The sequence below is a fragment of the Scyliorhinus torazame genome, chromosome 17 (assembly GCF_047496885.1).
Source record: "Scyliorhinus torazame isolate Kashiwa2021f chromosome 17, sScyTor2.1, whole genome shotgun sequence".
Taxonomy (NCBI): Eukaryota; Metazoa; Chordata; class Chondrichthyes; order Carcharhiniformes; family Scyliorhinidae; genus Scyliorhinus; species Scyliorhinus torazame.
The window spans coordinates 50,464,555-50,484,023 of NC_092723.1; the positions used below are offsets into that span (position 1 = coordinate 50,464,555).

Consider the following 19,469-nt stretch of genomic DNA (forward strand, 5'->3'; position numbering starts at 1 on the left):
TGGATCCTTAGGCTCTTTGCTTCCCCCCCACCCCCTCACCCCGCCAGGATCTTTGCGTCTATGTTGAGTGGTGAGATGGGCCTGTAGGACCCGCATTCGGTCGAGTCCTGAGAACACGTTCACCCGTGGGCATGTGAATCTGCATGGGTCCACTGCCCCCCATCTGTTCCATGAAGGCGTTCAATTCCTTCGCCATGTTTGATCTTTTCCATGGCTTGGGGTTGGATCTGGCTGTCCGTTGGTCCTGTATGCAGTTAAACTGGCCGCTGACACCTGTGGGGCCCTGAAGGCCAACCAGAAAATACCAGTCGGCATCCATTAATTGGCCTTCAGTGATCTTTACTGAAATTGTCCTGCTACCAGCTGCAGATGGGCAGGTTAGCCCTGTGGCATCCCCATCCTGCTCCACCAAAATGGAGCCACAAAACTGGCACATGATTTTTAGTGCTTGCCCATCTTCACCTCCAAGCTTGGTGGGGCGTAAAATCCAATCCCTAGGACAAGTGATGAAAGCTTCATCAAAGTGATATGGTTCAAGCAGCACCTTAAAGGGGGAGAGGAAGCTGGAGAAGTTCAGGGAGGGAATTCCTGAGCTTCGGACCTAGACTGCTGAAGGTATAGACATTTGTGCAGAGATGGAGGATTTTGGAGGTGTGGAAGAGGCTAGAATAGGGAGAACACTAAGTGCTGAATTCGGAGTGACCGAATGGAGTGAAGTGCGTTGGGGAGGACCTCCTGCCAGCGGGAGGCCGGGAGATTTCTGGACTGTAGGGCCAGCTGGACGGCCCTCCAGACCACCCCATTCTCCCGCTCCACCTGCCCGTTTCCCTTGGGGTTGTCACTGGTCGTCCTGCTCGATGCAATGCCCCTGTTGAGCAGGTACTGGCGCAGCTCCTCGCTCATAAATGAGGATCCCCGGTCGCTGTGGGCATAGGCGGGGAAACCAAACAGAGCGAAGATGGTGTTGAGGGCTTTGATGATGGTGGCAGGCGTCATATCGGGGCATGGGATGGCGAAGGGGAATCGGGAATACTCATCGACCACATTAAGAAAGCACGTGTTGTGGTCGGTGGAAGGGAGGGCCCTTTGAAGTCCATGCTGAGGTATTCAAAGGGGCGGGAGGCCTTCACCAGGCACGCACGGTCTGGCCGGTAGAAGTGCGGTTTACACTCCGCGCAGACCTGGCAGTCTCTGGTGATCGCCCTGACTTCCTCGAAGGAGTAGGGCAGATTGCGGGTCTTAATGAAGTGTTAAAAGCGGGTGACTCCCGGGTGACAGAGATCGTCGTGCAGGGTCCGGAGTCGGTCCACTTGTGCGCTGGCACATGTACCTCGGGACAGGGCATTGGGGGGCTCGTTGAGCTATCCGGGGCAATACAAAATCTCGTAATTGTAGGTGGAGAGCTCGATCCTCCACCTCAAGATTTTATCATTTTTGATCTTACCCCGCTGTGTGTTGTTAATCATGAAGGCAATCGACCGTTGGTCAGTGAGGAGAGTGAATCTCCTGCCGGCCAGGTAATGCCTCCAATGTCGCACAGTTTCAACGATCGCTTGGGCCTCCTTTTCGACGGAGGAGTGCTGAATTTCGGAGGCATGGAGGGTGCGGGAAAAGAATGCCACGGGCCTGCTTGCCTGGTTGAGGGTGGCGGCCAGAGTGACGTCTGATGCATCGCTCTCGACTTGGAAGGGGAGCATCTCGTCGACCGCGTGCATCGCGGCCTTGGCGATGTCGGCCTTGATACGGTTGAAGGCCTGCTGAGCTTTGGCCGTCAGTGGGAAAGCGGTGGATTAAATGAGTGGGAGGGGTTTGTCTGCATAGTTTGGGACACACTGGACGTAATATGAAAAGAACCCCAGGCATCGTTTGAGGGCCTTGGGGCAGTGGGGGAGGGGGAGTCCCATGAGGGGGCGCATGCGATCTGGGCCGGGCCCTAGAACTCCGTTCTGAACCACAGAGCCGAGGATGGCTAATCGGTTCATGCTGAACACACACTTCTCCTTGTTGTAAGTTAGGTTGAGGAGTGTGGCGGTGTGGAGAAATTTGGAAAGGTTAGCGTCATGGTCCTGCTGGTCGTGGCCGCAGATGGTGACGTTGTCCAGGTACGGGAAAGTGGCCCGCAGCCCGTACTGGTCAATCATCTCCCGTTGGAAGACCGAGACCCTGTTGGTGATGCCGAAGGGAACCCTAAGGAAATGGTAAAGGCGGCTATCTGCTTCAAACGCAGTGTATGGGCGGTCCACCTTACGGATGGGGAACTGGTGGTAGGCAGATTTCAGGTCCACGGTCGAGAAGACCCGATACTGTGCAATCTGATTGACCATATCAGATATGCATGGGAGGGGGCACGCGTCGAGCTGCGTGTACCGATTGATGGTCTGACTGTAGTCAACGACCATCCTGTTTTTCTCCCCGGTTTTCACCACTACCACTTGGGCTCTCCAGGGGCTGTTGCTGGTCTCGATGATACCTTCCCGCAGCAGCCACTGGACCTCAGACCTGATGAAGGTCCTGTCCTGGGCGCTGTACTGTCTGCTCCTGGTGGCAACGGGTTTGCAATCCGGGATCAGGTTTGCAAACAGGGAAGGCGGGTCGACCTTCAAGGTCGCGAGGCCGCAAACAGTAAGGGGTGGTAGGGGCCCGCCAAATTTCAGGGTTGGGCTCTGGAGGTTGCACTGGAAGTCCAGGCCGAGTAGCGAGTCAGCGCAGAGGTTGGGGAGGATGTGGAGCCGGAAGCCGCTGAACTCTACGCCCTGGACGGTGAGGGTGGCGATGCAGTACCCCCGGATCGCCACAGAGTGGGATCCGGAGGCCAGGGAGATTCTTTGGTTAGCGGGGTGTACCGCGAGGGAGCAGCTCCCGTATCGGGGTGGATGAAGCTCTCAGTGCTCCCGGAGTCCAGAAGGCAGGATATCTCGTGCCCGTCGACCTTCACCTTTGTCGAAGCGGTCGCGAGGTTGGGCGGTCGAGACTGGTCAATCATGACCGAGGTGAGACGCGACTGGTCGTCGGCGGTTGCAGGCAATGCGTGGCCCAATGAAGTGCCCGATGGGCAGGGGTCCTGAAGCGGGTAAGATGGCGGCGCCCATGGCCTGCACGTGTCCTGGGGCAGGCAAGATGGCGGTGCCCTCGGGCAGCATGTGTCCTGAGGCAGGCAAGATGGCGGTGCCCATTGGTTCTGAGGCAAACAAGATGGCGGCGCCCACAGGCTGCACGTGTTGTGAGTGGAGTAAGATGGCGGTGCCCACGGGCCGCAGGTGGTCTGCGGAGAGGAAGATGGCGGCGCCTACTGGCCACACGTGGGGGATGCCAGGACAATAGCGGCGATTGAGTGGGCCTGGCACACTGCAGCGAAATGTCCCTTCTTGCCACAGGCCTTGCAGAGCGCGCTCCACGCCGGGCAGCGCTGCCGGGGGTGGTTTGTTTGTCCACAGAAGTAGCACTTGGGTCCCACCGGGGTTGGTTGGCTGCCGCGCGGCGCAGGCGTGGGGTTGGTTGAGGGTGGTCGCTGATGGGGTCCATGATGAGGTGGCCGCTGGCGGTGTCCACGATGCATAGGGGGGGTGGGCCGTGCGTGCGGTCGGGGGCATAAGCCTGTACATTGCGTGAGGCGACCGTGAGCGAGAGCACTAGTTTCTTGGTCACCGCAAGGTCAAGTGTGGCCCCTTCTAAGAGGCGCTGGCAGATGTAGTCAGACCCTATGCCTGTAACGAACGCATCTCTCATTAGCAGGTTCGAATGTTCAGTGGCCGAAACGGCCTGGCAGTCACAGTCTCTCACCAGGGCGAGCAGGGCACAAATCTTCCACAGACTCACCGGGAAGTTGGTGCCGCGTGGATAGGAGGTACCTGGCGTAGATCTTGTTGGTTTGCTGAGTGTAACTCTCCTTCAGTTGCGCCATGGCCTCTGCGTTAGTAGGCGCGTCCTGGACGAGGGTAAACGTTGGAGCTCAGCCACCTGTAAGCTTCTGTGCTTCTGAGATTGGGTCTGGTGCAGACCCGATGTATGCTTCAAAGCAAGCTAGCCAATGTTGGAAGTCCTTTTTGGCGTTGTCTGCTTGAGAATGCAGCTGCAGGCGATCCGGCTTGATGCGTAGGTCCATCTCTGAAACATCTCTGTGTAATAAATTGATGCACTATCAATTACGACGAGACGAGAGTAGAATGTGATCGAGGCTTTATTACACAGAGATGTGTGGCCTCCTACAGCAACTCACAAAATGGCTGCTGTTCGGAGAGCACATATATTTATACTCCGCCTCCTGGGTGGAGCCAGCAGGCAGGGATCTACCCCCGTACCTGTAGTACAGGGGCTGTACCATAATACCCATATATATAATACAACAGTGGTGACTACCACAATGAATAACATGTTTTATAATAAAAGAATAAAGTATATGTATTACAGTGGTAAATAGTTACCTGCAGCTGAGCAAAGGACAGACCAGGGATTCTTACAGGTGGGACTCGCTCGCCAAGAAATCTTTCTTTTTCTTCACCTTTCTCCGTTCGTTCTTGGGCTAATTCTTCCGTTGCTTTGGCCAGCAGCAAACTCTGGAGAAAAAATTGTAAATTTGTTCAATTCTTGCCATGCCCTCAAAATTAAATTCTTATTTTAATAATTACACGTATTGACATAACTTAACACAAAGACAATGAGAGTCAGACTGAGATTCCACCATTTACAGCTGGCTTAGGTTAAGGTTCTAAAAGAGTGTGATGTGAGACCTAAGAAACAAGGACTGACCTCTGGACAGTCAGCGATAAATGTGACTTTCTGCTCTGATTCCATCAATACAATCTCTGGAGTAAGCTTACCTTGATTGCATTGGGGGAGTCTTTAGATGTCTGCCTGCATGCCAAGGGAGTGCTGGAATACAAGGAAGCAACTCTCACTGCCACCGATACCTCTCTGTATAAAGTGAGCGCCACACTCTCGGCAGCTGTTCATCCACTAGCCCCAAATAGCCCATCACTACTGATCCCTACCTCTATTATGAGGACATGTAGATCCTGAAATTTGCGGCTCACTTCTTTAACATGGCTGCCATCCTTGTTACTCATTAGCCTGTTCCCTTTACTGCTGCCACTGTCACTGTTCCTTTAAGCAGAAACAGGTTTTATATCCTGTTGGGTCTCCATCTCTCCTTCCGGTGTTTTCTGACTCCTCCAATGTGGTACTCTCCACCACCATTCCGAACATCTGCTGACCCCATCCCATTCCACCAGGTATTATTCACCCTCTCCCTTCATGGACCAGTTGCAGACTAACCATCTGTGCACTATTTGGCACCTGTGACGAATGGAGAATTTTAGGAATATTGGATTCTAGGTATTGGGCAATTTAAGGGTTGAAAGCCTGGGGCTGTAGTGTGTTTTTTTTTTAAGGTTCCTGTTTTGCAGGGCCTGGTAGATTTGTAGGAGCCAGGAGGTGAAATTGACCAGTCGGCGTGGGTTTCCTCCGGGTACTCCGGTTTCCTCCCACAGTCCAAAGATGTCCAGGTTAGGTGGATTGGCCATGCTAAATTTCCCTTAGTGTCCAAAAAGGATAGGTGGGGTTACTGTGTTACGGGGATAGGATGCTCTTTCCAAGGGTTGGTGCCGACTTGATGGGCCAAATGACCTCCTTCTGCATTGTAAATTCTATAAAGGCAGCTTCTCTCCCAGTAGGATAGGTTGAAAAAAGAGTAATAATAGTTAAGGTAGAGCAGTCTTCTCTGGAGACAAGGAAGAAGCTGGAACAACCCAGTTGAAACAACTAATTGAAGATATTCAGACAGTCTGAAGGAGTTCTAACAGGAGCCAGAAACCCGTTCTGTGAAACAAGTATTACCCTGTGCCATGCTGATTTTAAGATGGATTGAGAGTTGTAGGTTTTGTTTCTTGTTAGTTAATGGGAAACTGAGTGGGATTATTTAAAGGGTAATTGTAAGCTGTTCTTTTCAGGGGTGAAGTTAAAGAGTTTAATATTTACATTCATAACAAAGTTTGTTTTAGAATACCAAATCCCTATTTTTTTCATGCAATCACTCCTGGAGCGAATCATTATTTCCACCCACCATTCCAAAATAAACTAAAATATTAGGGTTTTGGTCTAGCATCCTAGCCACTATTGGGGTCTCATCTGGGATAGTAATGCATTGTATTTATTCCAGATATTTCAGTCTCCAAGCAGATTGGCTGTCTCTGAATTTTACCATGGGATCACCACCACTACCTTAAGACAGGCGGAAGTTATGTTCTACCTTAGACTCGATGGCTTATTGGCACTGCCAGATCTTGAGGCTCAAGTTCCAGAGATACCTGGGACTGATATCTTTTTTAATGCTGATGGCCTTCATCAGTTCTCAGAATGGTCACTAGATGGAGCATTTGAGATAACAAAGCATTTCCCAGAGAAGGTGTGGAAGGGTTTCAGTGAGAGATCCCTGACAGTGCTTCATCTCATTCCACTCTATTCACAAAACCTTTTGGCCTATCAGAGTGTGGAAAATGATGTCACTGTGGAGAATCTCATTCTGTGGACTCTGGAAATAACTTTGCTGATGGAACTTAATCAAAGGCAAGCAGACATTGAGAATTGCGGAGGTACAGCTGAAGTTGAATAAAATAAATCATAAATTCCAAACGTTTACCTTAAGCAGGAGCTTGCGGGATGCTGAGATCTTTGACTTCCTCTGCAGAAACATTAATATGTGGTTAATCTATTGTTCGGCCTGATGTTCGTCATGGTTCCCACATTCTCATCAGACTCCCTGAAACTCTATCACTATGTTCCCTTGTAATTCTCATCAGCCAAAATGTATTTGCAATGTTTGTTTGTAACTTTACCTTCTTTACATCCTTTTTTGAAAATGTTTTTATCATTACGTTTTCCCACTTGCTTCTTTTATTTTGCACTTGTTTTCTTATCTTTCAATATTTTTTCTTCTCTTTGCCTTCTTTCTTTCATCCTTGACCTGTTTGATGAAAAGACTCACCTTTCTAGTTGGCAGAAACTGGCTGCACGTTTTCAGAATGGCAAATTGCTGGAGTAATATTGTCGCAAAAATGTAATAGACAAATGAGCACAAAGTTAGCACTCAGTACTGGCCGCACCTCTAGATGGCACTGCTTTTGAAGATTGAAACTGTTTTTATTCTGGTGCTGTTATTGTTCAGATTCTGGGAAACTGGCATCAGTAAATATGTTCCCAGTTTTTACAACACTGCCTCCATCTCCCTTATTCCAGCAAATTCAGATCTCATGGCCTGCTTCTGGGATAACAATTTGAATTCCCTGGAATCTGAACTAAAATGGAACCAATATAAATCCAGCTCCTGTTTACCAGAGTACACAATTGCATTCACCTCTCTGATACTGAAGTAGGCCTCAAATTCTGGACTGAAAAATATTCTTTTTTAAAAATTTATAAATTTAGAGTACCCAATTCATTTTTTCAAATTAAGGGGTAATTTAGCATGGCCAATTCGCCTACCCTGCACATCTTTTGGGTTGTGGGGGTGAAACTCACGCAAACACGGGGAGAATGTGCAAAGTCCACACGGACAGTGACCCAGAGCTGGGATCGAACCTGGGACCTCAACGCTGAAAAATATTATAAACGATAGTCCTACAATTGTGGCACCTTACTGTTGCCTCTTTGGTGAACATGTAACTCTTAAATGACAAAAGCTGCCCATGAGAATCGCGGACTTGCACAATCCAACAGGATATACAATTTCTGGAAATGTTCTCTTGATGATCATTAGCTTTTGATTCTTGAGTATTCAAGAACAAAAAAAATCAGATTCACATTGCTTAGATGACTAATGTAATTTGGTATTTAAATCATTGGGCCTTACATTTGTTTTATTCTTTGTACCAAATCATACCAGTCCACAGGCAATGGAAATTAAAATTACTTCTGTCAGCATAATCTATTTTTGTAATTGGACAAATTATTTTCATTGGTTCTGATGCAAATAACACAGACTAGACTTCGTTTCAGGCCGTGTCAGAATATACTTGATATATCTCTGATTTTGACTGAAGTGTGAGGAATTGTGAATTATATTTACAAACAAGGCATTGGTCAAGAGGGAACACAAGTAGATGCCACAATTGAAAATATTGCTGGCTTTATAGTCACTTTTCTTTTAAAAGGAGAAGAGGATTATCCTTTATGAAATTATCATACATTCAATCTTGGCATAATAAAAAGCTGTGCGTTAGTCACTCAGGAGGGACTTGCCTCCCTAGTTTTCGATTTATTTATTTATTTATAAATTTAAAGTGCACAATTCTTTTTTCCCCAATGAAGGGGCAATTGAGCTTGTCCAATCCACCTACCCTGCACATCTTTGACTTGTGGGGGTGAGTCCCGCATAGACACAGGGAGAATGTACAAACTCGACACGAACAGTGACCTGAGGCCAGGATCAAACTCGTTTTCTCGACGCCGTGAGGCAGCAGTGCTAACCACCACTGCACCACCATGCCACCCTTTGCCTCCCTAGTTACCAGTACAGATGCCAGAGCAATGGTATCATTCTGCTTCAATAAATCTCACTGCTAACAACTGTTATACAATAATTTCTGACATGAACACAATCTTTGTCACACCAAAGGTTGCAGTAAGCTGAGTAATTGTTACTGTCCACAGCAAAAAAAATTAAGATCACTTTTTGACAGCGTTTGGAAATTAATCTACAGGCTGACTTTAGAAAGTCTGCCTTCCATCACTATGTAAATTGTCAGTCATTTCTTTTCAACATTGCTGTCATTATTTTCTTTATTCAGCCGTCAGAAATTCCACACCGTTCATTCAGTAAATCGCGATTGGTGCACAAAAGGGTAGCATTAGAAGGAGTGGCTTCATGTTGTTATTTTTCATTCATGTCGATTAGACATACGTTATTATTTTCTTGAATCTTGGAAATGTTTTTCAGACTATATGAGGCAGATCGGTAATAAGTTGCGAGTTAGCGACAAACTGGGAGAAAGGAAAGGATTAAATGAACGCAAACATTTCGAAAGAAGTAAGCTTTTCTTACCTCTCTGCTGCAGGAACAAAAATAAACAAAAAAGCAAGTGAATTTTACCACACTGAAGACAATAAAGGTTAGAATCTTTCTTAATGATATTATCGTATTTTTGTTGCAAAATTCATCATACTTACGCAGGTTCAGGCATTCTGACGGTAGAGTTTTAAGCTGGAGGAAAGACAGAAATATTTTAAGACCTAGCTAGTTTGCTGCTTCGCTGGTAATTGTATGTTGATGTCTGAAAATAAACACTGACACAGGACTGAAACCTGAGATTACTTTATATGGTTTCGAACTTTTCATTTTAGATAAGGAGTAAATGTCATTGGTGTGTCTGCAACACCAAAAAAAAATCCAAATTGAGATGCGTAAGACTCCTTACTAATTATCTACAGATACATAAACACAGCATCATCTTTATCAGTGGATAGCAATCTGTGACAGAATTGAAATGTTAAATTCTGCACAATAAGAGATGGAACCTAACAAAATTTCACCTGGGAGACAATTAAATCATTTTGACTGAAATATTTGAAAGTTAGCAGGTACCAAAGTCCACTGGAGAGTCTCCAGCGAAAATTGTTTTTGCTAATCAGCATGTTGCACTTTAGCTTGATCTGAATTCAGTCCAGGAAGTATTTTCAATGACCTAACCAGGGTAGAAAAGGTGTAGATTGATACACATTCACCTACACCCTGTTGTATGCATCACTTCCTCCCCACATCCACACCTTGCTAAGCTTATTCCATTATACCACCCTTCACACCCAACAAACCAGCCAGTACACTCATCATTCTCTTTCTATGCATTGCTTCCCATTCCCATTTATCTGTCGTCATTGTCGCTCATCCTGCTCTTTATGCAATGAGACGCCTCTCCCTGCAGTCATCATCACCAATTGCGCTACTTCCATCCACAAAGTCACGCATAGGCCTGTGCATTTACCCATTTTATGAGCAGAGCATACAAACGTTAGGGAGAAAGATTGGAGGTGATGCGTTGCAGGTCTCATATCTGACAACTGCGAGGAAGAAACACAGACTAGAGATCTGTAGCATCTTGGCATCTCTGGTCAAGAAATCAAGAGATTTAGATCACAAAGCGACCTGGTGACAGAACTAAACATCAGCGACCCACATGTGATAGACTATTCAGAACCAAGTGATTTATGATCATCATCGCAATCCTTAAATGGCAACATTCATATCCTGCCAGTACGAAAGCTACTTTTTTCTCTTAGCAGGGCCTTCACATGGAAAGCAGTAGTTTGTCCTCTTCTTGCAGATTGGAACCTCAGAGATTGACCCCATCTGAGCTTTCACCATACACCAATACAGATACTCTCACTTCAGCGGATCCAGTTATACCAAAACCTGGGTTTTAACCTGACGAATAGAGGTGGTAGAAGGAGGCACAGTGTCAATATCACTGGGCTGGTAACCCAGAGACCCGGGCTAATGCTCTGCGAATATGGGTTCAAATCCCACCATGGCAGCTGGTAGAATATATATTTGATTAGTTAATACAATCTGGAATTGGAAGCTAGTCTCAGTAATGGTGACCATTAAACTGCCATCCATTGTCATAAAACCCATCTGGTGCACGAATGCCTTTTAGGGAAGAAATCTGTAATCCCGACCCTGGTCTGACCTGCACACGATTCCAAACACGCAGCAAAGTGGTTTACTCCGAACTTCTCTCTGAGATTGCCTTTCGAGCCACTCTGTTCAAGGGCATTTAAAGATGGGCAGCAAATGCTGGGCTTCTCGTGACGCCCACATCACATGAAAGAATGAATTTGTTTTAAATTGCCAGTTCTGGTGAACAGCCTATCAATCGTAAGGTATTTACGGATATATTGGGACGACTGCAGTGCAAATTCATCAGAATGTTGCCAGAACTCCTGGAATACAGAAGGATAAAGGGCGACCTGATTGTGGCTTTTAGGCTTTGGAATTCGATGGGGTAGATAGAGAAAAAGGCTTTCCCAGTGCTAAGGGCACTACGACAAGGAACACAATGCCAGGCTGTTCAGGAAAGAGATTGAAAACTAATTCTGAGGGCAGCACGGTGGCGCAGTGGGTTAGCCCTGCTGCCTCATGGCGCCAAGGTCCCAGGTTCGATCCCGGCTCTGGGTCACTGTCCGTGTGGAGTCTGCACATTCTCCCCGTGTTTGCGTGGGTTTCGCCCCCACAACCCAAAAGATGTGCAGGCTAGGTGGATTGGGTACGCTAAATTGCCCCTTAATTGGAAAAAAATGAATTGGGTACTCTAAATTTATTTTTAGAAAACTAATTCTGCACACAAAGAGTTCTTTCCCACAAAAATCAGTAGATGCTAGCACAATTAGAAATACAACTCACATTCTGGCCAGAGACTCTTGCAAGTGGGCCATAATGTAATTTGCGCCGAGGAAAATTCATTTTGAAATTCTCCCCGCCCCCAGGTGGCAGCATAATCTGGTTCACACCCAGCGAGGGCATGAAACAGATTAGCATGTTTAAATCTTCATTAACATATTTAGATTCAACTTTAAGCCAACGTGAAGCCAGCGGAAATCACTAATGGTCTCCAAAAACGAAGACCAGGGGCGAAATTCTCCGTTAGCGGCGCAAAGTCCGCCGATCGGCGCAAAAAACGGTGCAAATCCGACTTGCGTCACGTCGGAAAAATGGGTCAAAAGTCTCTGGCCCGAAATGAGCTAGCAGCGACGTGACGGGATTCGCGCTTGCGCACGTGGTTCACGCCGTGCAGCGGCACACACCGCCGCGCGGCGTGACGGCTCATAAGGCCGCGCTGCTCCCCCCCACCCGACCGGAACACCCGACCGGAACACCCGACTGGATGGCTGGCCGCCGCTCAGCCCCGAGGTTCCAGTCACGGGATGTGGAGGCGCTCCTGGGCGCAGTGGAGCAGAGGAGGGATGCCCTGTATCCCGGGCACGGCCGCAGAGTTGCCCCACGCCACAGCCGGCGTCTGTGGAGGGAGGTGGCAGAGGTCGTCACCGCTGCGGCCCTGACACCACGGACAGGCACCCAGTGCCACAAGCAGGTGAATGACCTCGTCAGAGCAGGCAGGGTGAGCCTCCCCCATATCCCCCATATCCCCCCTCCCCCATATCACCCCCTCCCCCATATCCCCCCTCCCCCATATCCCCCCTCCCCATATCCCCCCTCCCCCATATCCCGCCTCCCCATATCCCCCTCCCCTATAAACCCCCCATATCCCTCCCTCCCCATATCCCCCCTCCCATATCCCCATAACCACCCTCCCCCATATCCCCCTCCCCCATATCCCCCCCTCCCCCACATCACCCCTCCCCCATATCCCCCCCTGCCCCATATCTCCCCTCCCCCATATCCCCCCTCCCCATATCCCCCCTCCCCCATATCCCCCATATCCCCCCTCCCCCATATCCCCCATATCCCCCCTCCCCATATCCCTCCCTCCCCCATATCCACCATATCCCCAAGTGAATCCAGCCCTAACCTTAACCTCTGCAATGCACGCGCAACCGATGGCGTGCATTCATATACCTGTCTAACACTGTTGCCTTTTACCCCTGCCACCACCCCCACCCACCCCCCCCCCCCCCCCTACAGGAGAAGCGCGCACACAACAATAGGGAGCATGTGAGGACTGGAGGAGGCCCCGCTGATGAGAAGCCACTGACCAAACACGAGGAAAGGGCCCTGGAACTGGCTGGCGGACCTGACGACCGGGAGGTTGCTGATGCAGAGGTCGGGGGCGTACTAGCAAGTGAGCAACCGACAGCCCGTCCCCATATCCCCCCTCCCCCATATCCCCCCTCCCCTATATCACCTGATCACTGCCTGCGTGTCTAACCATGCATGCTTCATTGTGTATCGCAGGAGCAAACGTCGAGGCACCCATCCCCGCAGATGCAGACCGCCCGCAGGATGCCCCTCGGAGGCCATGGGAGACGGAGAGACCCGGACCCTCCGGCATGCGACGCCCGCAGGATGCCCCTCGCACTCCACGGGAGACGGAGAGACCCGGACCCTCCGGAATGCGATGCCCGCAGGATGCCCCTCGCACACCACGGGAGACGGAGAGACCTGGAGCAACAGGGAGACGACACCCCCGTCACGTGCGGGAGCGACGAGGCAGGCGTGTGCCACCCAGCGACGAGGGGGGCAGCCACAGGCCCCCGTCACATCCGAGCCAAGACACCACTACCCAGGACACCACTACCCAGGACACCACTACCCAGGACACCCCTACCCAGGACACCCCTACCCGGGGCAGCACTGCCCAGGACACCCCTACCCGGGGCAGCACTACCCAAAATGACAAAATACCGGATAGTGACTCAGAGTGGATGGGTGGAGACGAACCCCCACCCCAAAGTGCCATGGACTCAGAGTGGGACGAAGAGCACGACACAACGCCACTGCTGTCACCAACACCCTCCACCATCGCAGAAACACTCACCTCGGTTGGGCACTTTAGTGATGTGGCGTCTGGTACACTCAGTGGTGCGCACAACACAGCCATCCCGGTACAGCAGGTGGAGGTATGAGCAGCAGAGGGGCCGGGCGGTTGGAGGGCAGCCCAGCCCAAGCGAACATCTGCCGCCCAGATGGATCCCGGGTTCCTGGAGTTCCCACACCCACACATAGATCCGATGCAACCACCGACCCGGAGACGAGCGAAGAGGGTGACGGCCGGCTTGCGGCGGCTGCAGTCGCAGGTGGAGGAGTCCACCCACGTCCAGGAGCTGGAAGTGGTGCCGGTCACACGTGCCACCCAGGCCGACACCGCACGGGTGGCGTCCGCGGTGGAGGCAATGGGTGCGACGGTGTCAGACATGGGGAACGGTTTGCGAGGCCTGGGGCTTTCCGTGCAGGCGGCGTCTGTGGCCCAGGACATGGCTGCTCTCTCACAGGAGGCCAAAAGCCAGTGCCAGCGCCAAATGGCAGAGGCGCTCAACACCATAGCCCAGTCTCAGCAGGCCATGGCCCAGTCTCTGCAGGCCATGGCCCAGTCTCTGCAGGCCATCGCTGAGGGCATCGGCGCCAGTGGCCATGTGCGAGCCGGCGTCGCACTGTCACAGACAGGGTTTGCCAACCCCCTGGGCTCCATGGCTGCAAACCTGCAGACCTCTGTCGATACCAGCACGGGCCTCCAGGACCGGCAGCGCCAGATGTCGGGGGGGCATCGGATGGCCAGTCTGTTCGCATCCCCCACCCATGTAGAGGCCTGGGGGCCATCGGGCACCCCGAGGGAGGAGGAGGTGGTGTGGTCCGTCCCGGCTCCCCCTGTAGGGGAGGTCGCGGAACACCGCGACACCTCGGACTCCCCCCCTTCCGTCCCAGGTGCATCGGGTGGGCAACGGGCAGGACAGGCTGGCAGCTCGCCATCCCAGTCGCCCGAGCCGCAGCCTGGCCCATCTAGGCCAGGGTGCCCCAGGAAACGGCCGCCAAAGGGACCCAGTGTCAGAGGGCAGGAATCACAGGAGTCCACCTCCAGTTCTGCTGTACCGTCTGGGGAACCACGTAGACGTAGTCAAAGGGCCCGTAAGGCCAAACAATTAGACACTGAGTAAGTTGGCACGGGTGCAGGGCACAGATGAGTTTTAGGGGCTAGGGCACGTGCATGAACTCCTTTGGTTATTAAAGTCAATGTTACACCTACCGAAGCTGCCTTTGTGCTCTGTCCAAAGCGTGCGGGGGAGTCATGTACGTTGAGCGCAAGTGTGTGTGTGAGGGCTGGTCTTACCTCAGCCCCAGGTGAGTCTGCCCCCTTCCCCCTGGGCCGCCATCAACATCCCCCCGGGCAGAGGACGGGACCGTGCGCTGCAGTGTCACAGCCGCATGCAGGGATGGTCCGGGTGGATGGTGGTACTGTGGCCATGGGTCAGACATAGTCCAACGATGTGGAGCCAGGAGCTCTCCGCAGGGCGGGTTGTCATCATCCTCCATGGCCTGCAATAGACACGCGTCCACCCGCAACTGTGTGAGCCCAGCCGTTGTGCCGCAGGTGGATCGGCAATGGGGGGGGTGGGGGGTGCACGCGGGTGGGGTGGGTGGTGTTGGGGAGGGGGGTGAGGGTGCTGGGTGGGTGGATGGGTGGGGGGTGTGGGTGGTCGGCTGTTGCCATGGTGTGCGGTCTGTGGCCATACTACCCGATTCCCACGCCCATCTAGTCAGTGAGGCGGGCGGCTATCAGTCTGTCCCGTGCCCGCTGGGCCAGCCGGTAACGGTGGACAGCCACCCGCCTGTGTCTAGCCCATCTGCCCTGACCATTGCCCCCATCCCCCTCATCTGGGGAGGACTGCGCCTCTTCCTGCTGCTCCTCCACTCTGCCCTCCTCTGCCTGCGGCACATCGCCCCTCTGCTGGGCTATGTTGTGCAGGACGCAGCACACCACAATGATGCGGCCGGCCCTATCTGACCGATACTGGAGGGCGCCCCCAGAGAGGTCCAGGCACCTGAAACGCATCTTCAGCACGCCAAAGCACCTCTCTATCACTCCCCTTGTCGCTACATGGGCATCATTGTAGCGGTTCACCGCCTCATTGCGTGGCCTCCGTACAGGCGTCATCAGCCACGGTCGCAATGGGTAGCCCCTGTCGCCCAGCAACCAGCCCCTCAGCCGGGAATGGCGTCCCTCGTACATGCCGGGGATGGATGACCGCGACAACATGTATGAGTCGTGTACACTGCCTGGGTAACGGGCGCAGACGTGCAGGATCATCATGCGGTGGTCGCAGGCCACCTGTATGTTCATCGAATAGGTCCCCTTCCTATTGGTGAACACGGCCCTGTTATCTGCAGGTGGCCGCACGGCAACGTGCATCCCATCGATCGCGCCCTGGACCATGGGGAACCCGGCCACGGCAGAGAAGCCCACGGCCCGGGCATCTTGGCTGGCCCGGTCCACAGGGAAGCGGATGTAGCGGTGCGCCATGGCATATAGAGCATCTGTCACTGCCCGGATGCACCGATGCACCGATGTCTGCGATATGCCGGACAGGTCCCCACTCGGTGCCTGGAATGACCCCATTGCATAAAAGTTCAAGGCAACCGTAACCTTGACAGACACGGGGAGAGCGTGTCCCCCGCCAGTGCCACGCGGTGACAGGTGTGCCAGCAGGTGGCAGATGTGTGCCACGGTTTCCCGCCTCATCCGGAGTCTCCACCTGCATTCCCGGTCCGTGAGGTCCTGGTATGACTGCCGGGGCTGGTACACACGGGGCGCCCTCGGGTGCCTCCGTTGCCGTGGGGCCGCGACGTCCTCCTCCCCCTCCTCGTCCTGTTGGTCAGGTGTCCCTCCAGCTTGGGCGGCTGCCGCCTGCCCTGCCTCTCTGGCACGCTACTCCTCCTCCTCCTCATCCAGGGCAACATAGACATTAGCGGCTGCCGCCACGGCGGCCAACATCGCTGGATGATCGGAAAACATGACGGCCTGGTGGGGGGGGGGTGGGAACGACGACATGTCATCATTGCCCATACCCCCTCCTCCCCCCAGCCAGGTGGCATGGACCGCATGGGTCCAACTGTTGGAGGCTGGCACCTGGCCAGGTGGACCAACTCACTTGCCCCCCCCATCCCCCTCCCCGTCACGGACCCCCCATCCTCCTCCCCGGCACGGACCCCCCCCAATCTCCTCCCCGGCACGGACCCCCCCATCTCCCTCCCCGGCACGGACCCCCCTCCTATCCCCCTCCCCGGCACGGACCCCAACCTCCCATCCTCCTCCCCGGCACGGACCCCCCATCCCCCTCCCCGGCACGGACCCCCCCATCCTCCTCCCCGGCACGGACCCCCCATCCCCCTCCCCGGCACGGGACCCCCATCCCCCTCCCCGGCACGGACCCTCCATCCCCCTCCCCGGCACGGACCCCCCCCCCCATCCCCCTCCCCAGCACGGAACCGCCCCCCCATCTTCCTCCCCGGCACGGACCCCCCATCCTCCTCCCCGGCACTGGCCCCCCCCCATCCTCCTCCCCGGCACGGACCCCCCCCCATCCCCCTCCCCGGCACGGACCCCCCATCCTCCTCCCCGGCACGGACCCCCGGCACGGACCCCTCCCCATCCCCCTCCCCGGCACGGACCCCAACCTCCTCCCCGGCACGGACCCCCCCCCATCCCCCTCCCCGGCACGGACCCCCCATCCCCCTCCCCGGCACGGACCCCCCCCATCATCCCCCTCCCCGGCACGGACCCCAACCTCCCATCCTCCTCCCCGGCACTGACCCCAACCTCCTCCCCGGCACGGACCCCCCATCCTCCTCCCCGGCACGGACCCCCCTCCCGGCACTCACCCGGAGCCCAGCCCACTCTAACCACCCCCCCCGCCGCACACACACACACACAACCCGAGACACACCTCTCCCCACACATTCAGACTGCGGCCACGCCATCGCCTGCCCAGCGGCCAACCCCCCAGGCCGTCACTCACCTCCACGCTGGTCGGCGTGAACCTGGAGCACAGGTTCACACCGATGAAAAGGGGGTTTGATTTACGTCGACGTGATGACCGGTCATCACGTCGACGGGACTTCGGCCCATCCGGAAGGGAGAATATCGGCAGGCCCAAAACCGGCTGCCTTGCGCAGACCCGTGCCATTCTCCGACGTCAGCGGAGCCATTAACGCCCCGCCGACTTTTCTCTCTTCGGAGACTTCAGCAACCAGCGGGGGCGGGATTCACGGCGGCCAACGGCCATTCTCCGACCCGCTGGGGGGTCGGAGAATGACGCCCCAGATGTGATGACCATGTCAGGGGACTTGGAGGCCATCGAAACCCCGGATGGTCAGGGACATGACTGGAAAGTGCCCTGCCAGTCCTGCAGTGCCAACCTGGCAGTGCCAAGTTGGCACAAGAAGCGAGGCTTGAAGGAGGCAGGGGGCCTGAAGGAGGACCTGACTCGAGGGGGAGGTGGGAAGGTGGCGGCCTGAAAAGGGGGGGGCCTGAAGGGTGCCCTGACGTAGTGAGCCTTTGGCATCCCCATAATAATAATAATCTTTTATTGCCACAAGTATGAAGTTACTGTGAAAAGCCCCTTGTCGCCACATTCCGGCGCCTGTTCGGGTAAGCTGGTATGGAAATTGAACCCACGCTGCTGGCCTTGCTCTGCATGACAAACCAGCTGTCTAGCACACTGAGCTAAACCAGCCCTTGGTGGGGTGTCACTCACTTGGAGGTAAAGGGAAGGGGAAATGAAGGCAATCATTGGGGAGAGTCTTTGTCGGCGATTGGGGAGGAGAGATATCTGTCGGGTTGTCTTAAGATCAGGTCACCCTTTTAAAATGGCGGCCCGATTTCTGAGGAGCCAGCCTTGCCAGCATCTCTAGGTCCCACACACCTCATTAACAGCGCAAATCACCCCAACCTCCGAGAAAATGACTAAGTGTGGGTAGATTGCGAACTGGATCACGCAGACCCAGCAGAAATCGCACAACGTTTTCGGCCGGAGACCACACTAAGAAATGTTTTGGGAGAATTACATCCATTAAACTGGATTTTAATAGATTTTGGCAAGACAACGTTCTAATGGAATATGAAGCCAAGCCAGTGGATGGAGTTAAGATACAGATCAGCCATGCTCTAATTTAGTGGCGGAACAGGCTTGAAGGATTGAATTGCCTGCTCCTGTTCCTCAGGGGAGAAAGAGTAAGAAAAGGGATTGAGATAAAGATACAAAGACAGGAACAAGAAACAATGTTTGTTGCAAAGCGGGGAGAGAGCTTGAGAAATAAATGTGATGACAGAAATGAAAACAAAAAAGAAATGAGAGGAGAATAAACAAGCAAAGAGTTACAGAAAAGATTTGTACCCGTTTATTTTCTACATGTGTGACATTAAAGTAAATCCACTCATTGATAATGACCGTTTGTTAAAATTGAACAAGTTTCTAAAAATAACTATGAATGCCATATAAGGGTTTTGGGAAGGCAGGTATCGTGATGCATAGTGATATATATATAAATTGCCAATGATACTTTTAAAAATTGCCTCCAAATAATTAAATCATTGGTGCCTCGACCTGAAATTTTATGTATTGTATACATTCAGAATGGGGCTACGTAAGCAGAATTAGAGCTTCAAAAATATCACAGCCAAAGATTAAAATGTAACTTAATATGCAACACAAGCTGGTTTGGAGCAATTCATAACACAACTCTGTGGGAAATGCTGGTGGTGACTCTCCACAGAGGATGAATGGAATTATGTTTCTATTTTGAAGTGTGAACATTCAGATCAGTTTGGTTGCCAAATTCGAATAAACGGCACTGTCATAACACAAGCACTGGCAAAGTTATAATGATGTTGCACTGCTAGCTGTGTATAGCCCCTTGACCAGTTACCGCAGTGTTCACCTCACTGATGTCCAAATGCGTTGTTTTTTGTTATATATCTCTGAAGTGGCAAAGGATGATCGATTTATTTTCTCACACTAAAACTACGCAAATG

The 19,469-nt window shown here is 52.7% G+C and overlaps 1 protein-coding gene across 1 annotated transcript in view; it reads right to left on the minus strand.

The window, feature by feature from the left end:
- LOC140393460 (troponin I, slow skeletal muscle-like) overlaps positions 1-19,469 on the minus strand; it is a 390,668-nt gene that overhangs the window by 32,761 nt on the left and 338,438 nt on the right. Inside the window, exons 4-6 of the mRNA XM_072479792.1 lie at positions 9,035-9,193; positions 6,635-6,676; positions 4,422-4,553 (exon numbers count right to left, since the gene is read on the minus strand). Of these exons, the coding sequence (XP_072335893.1) occupies positions 4,422-4,553; positions 6,635-6,676; positions 9,035-9,193 (333 nt within the window). The remainder of the gene's footprint in view (positions 1-4,421; positions 4,554-6,634; positions 6,677-9,034; positions 9,194-19,469) is intronic.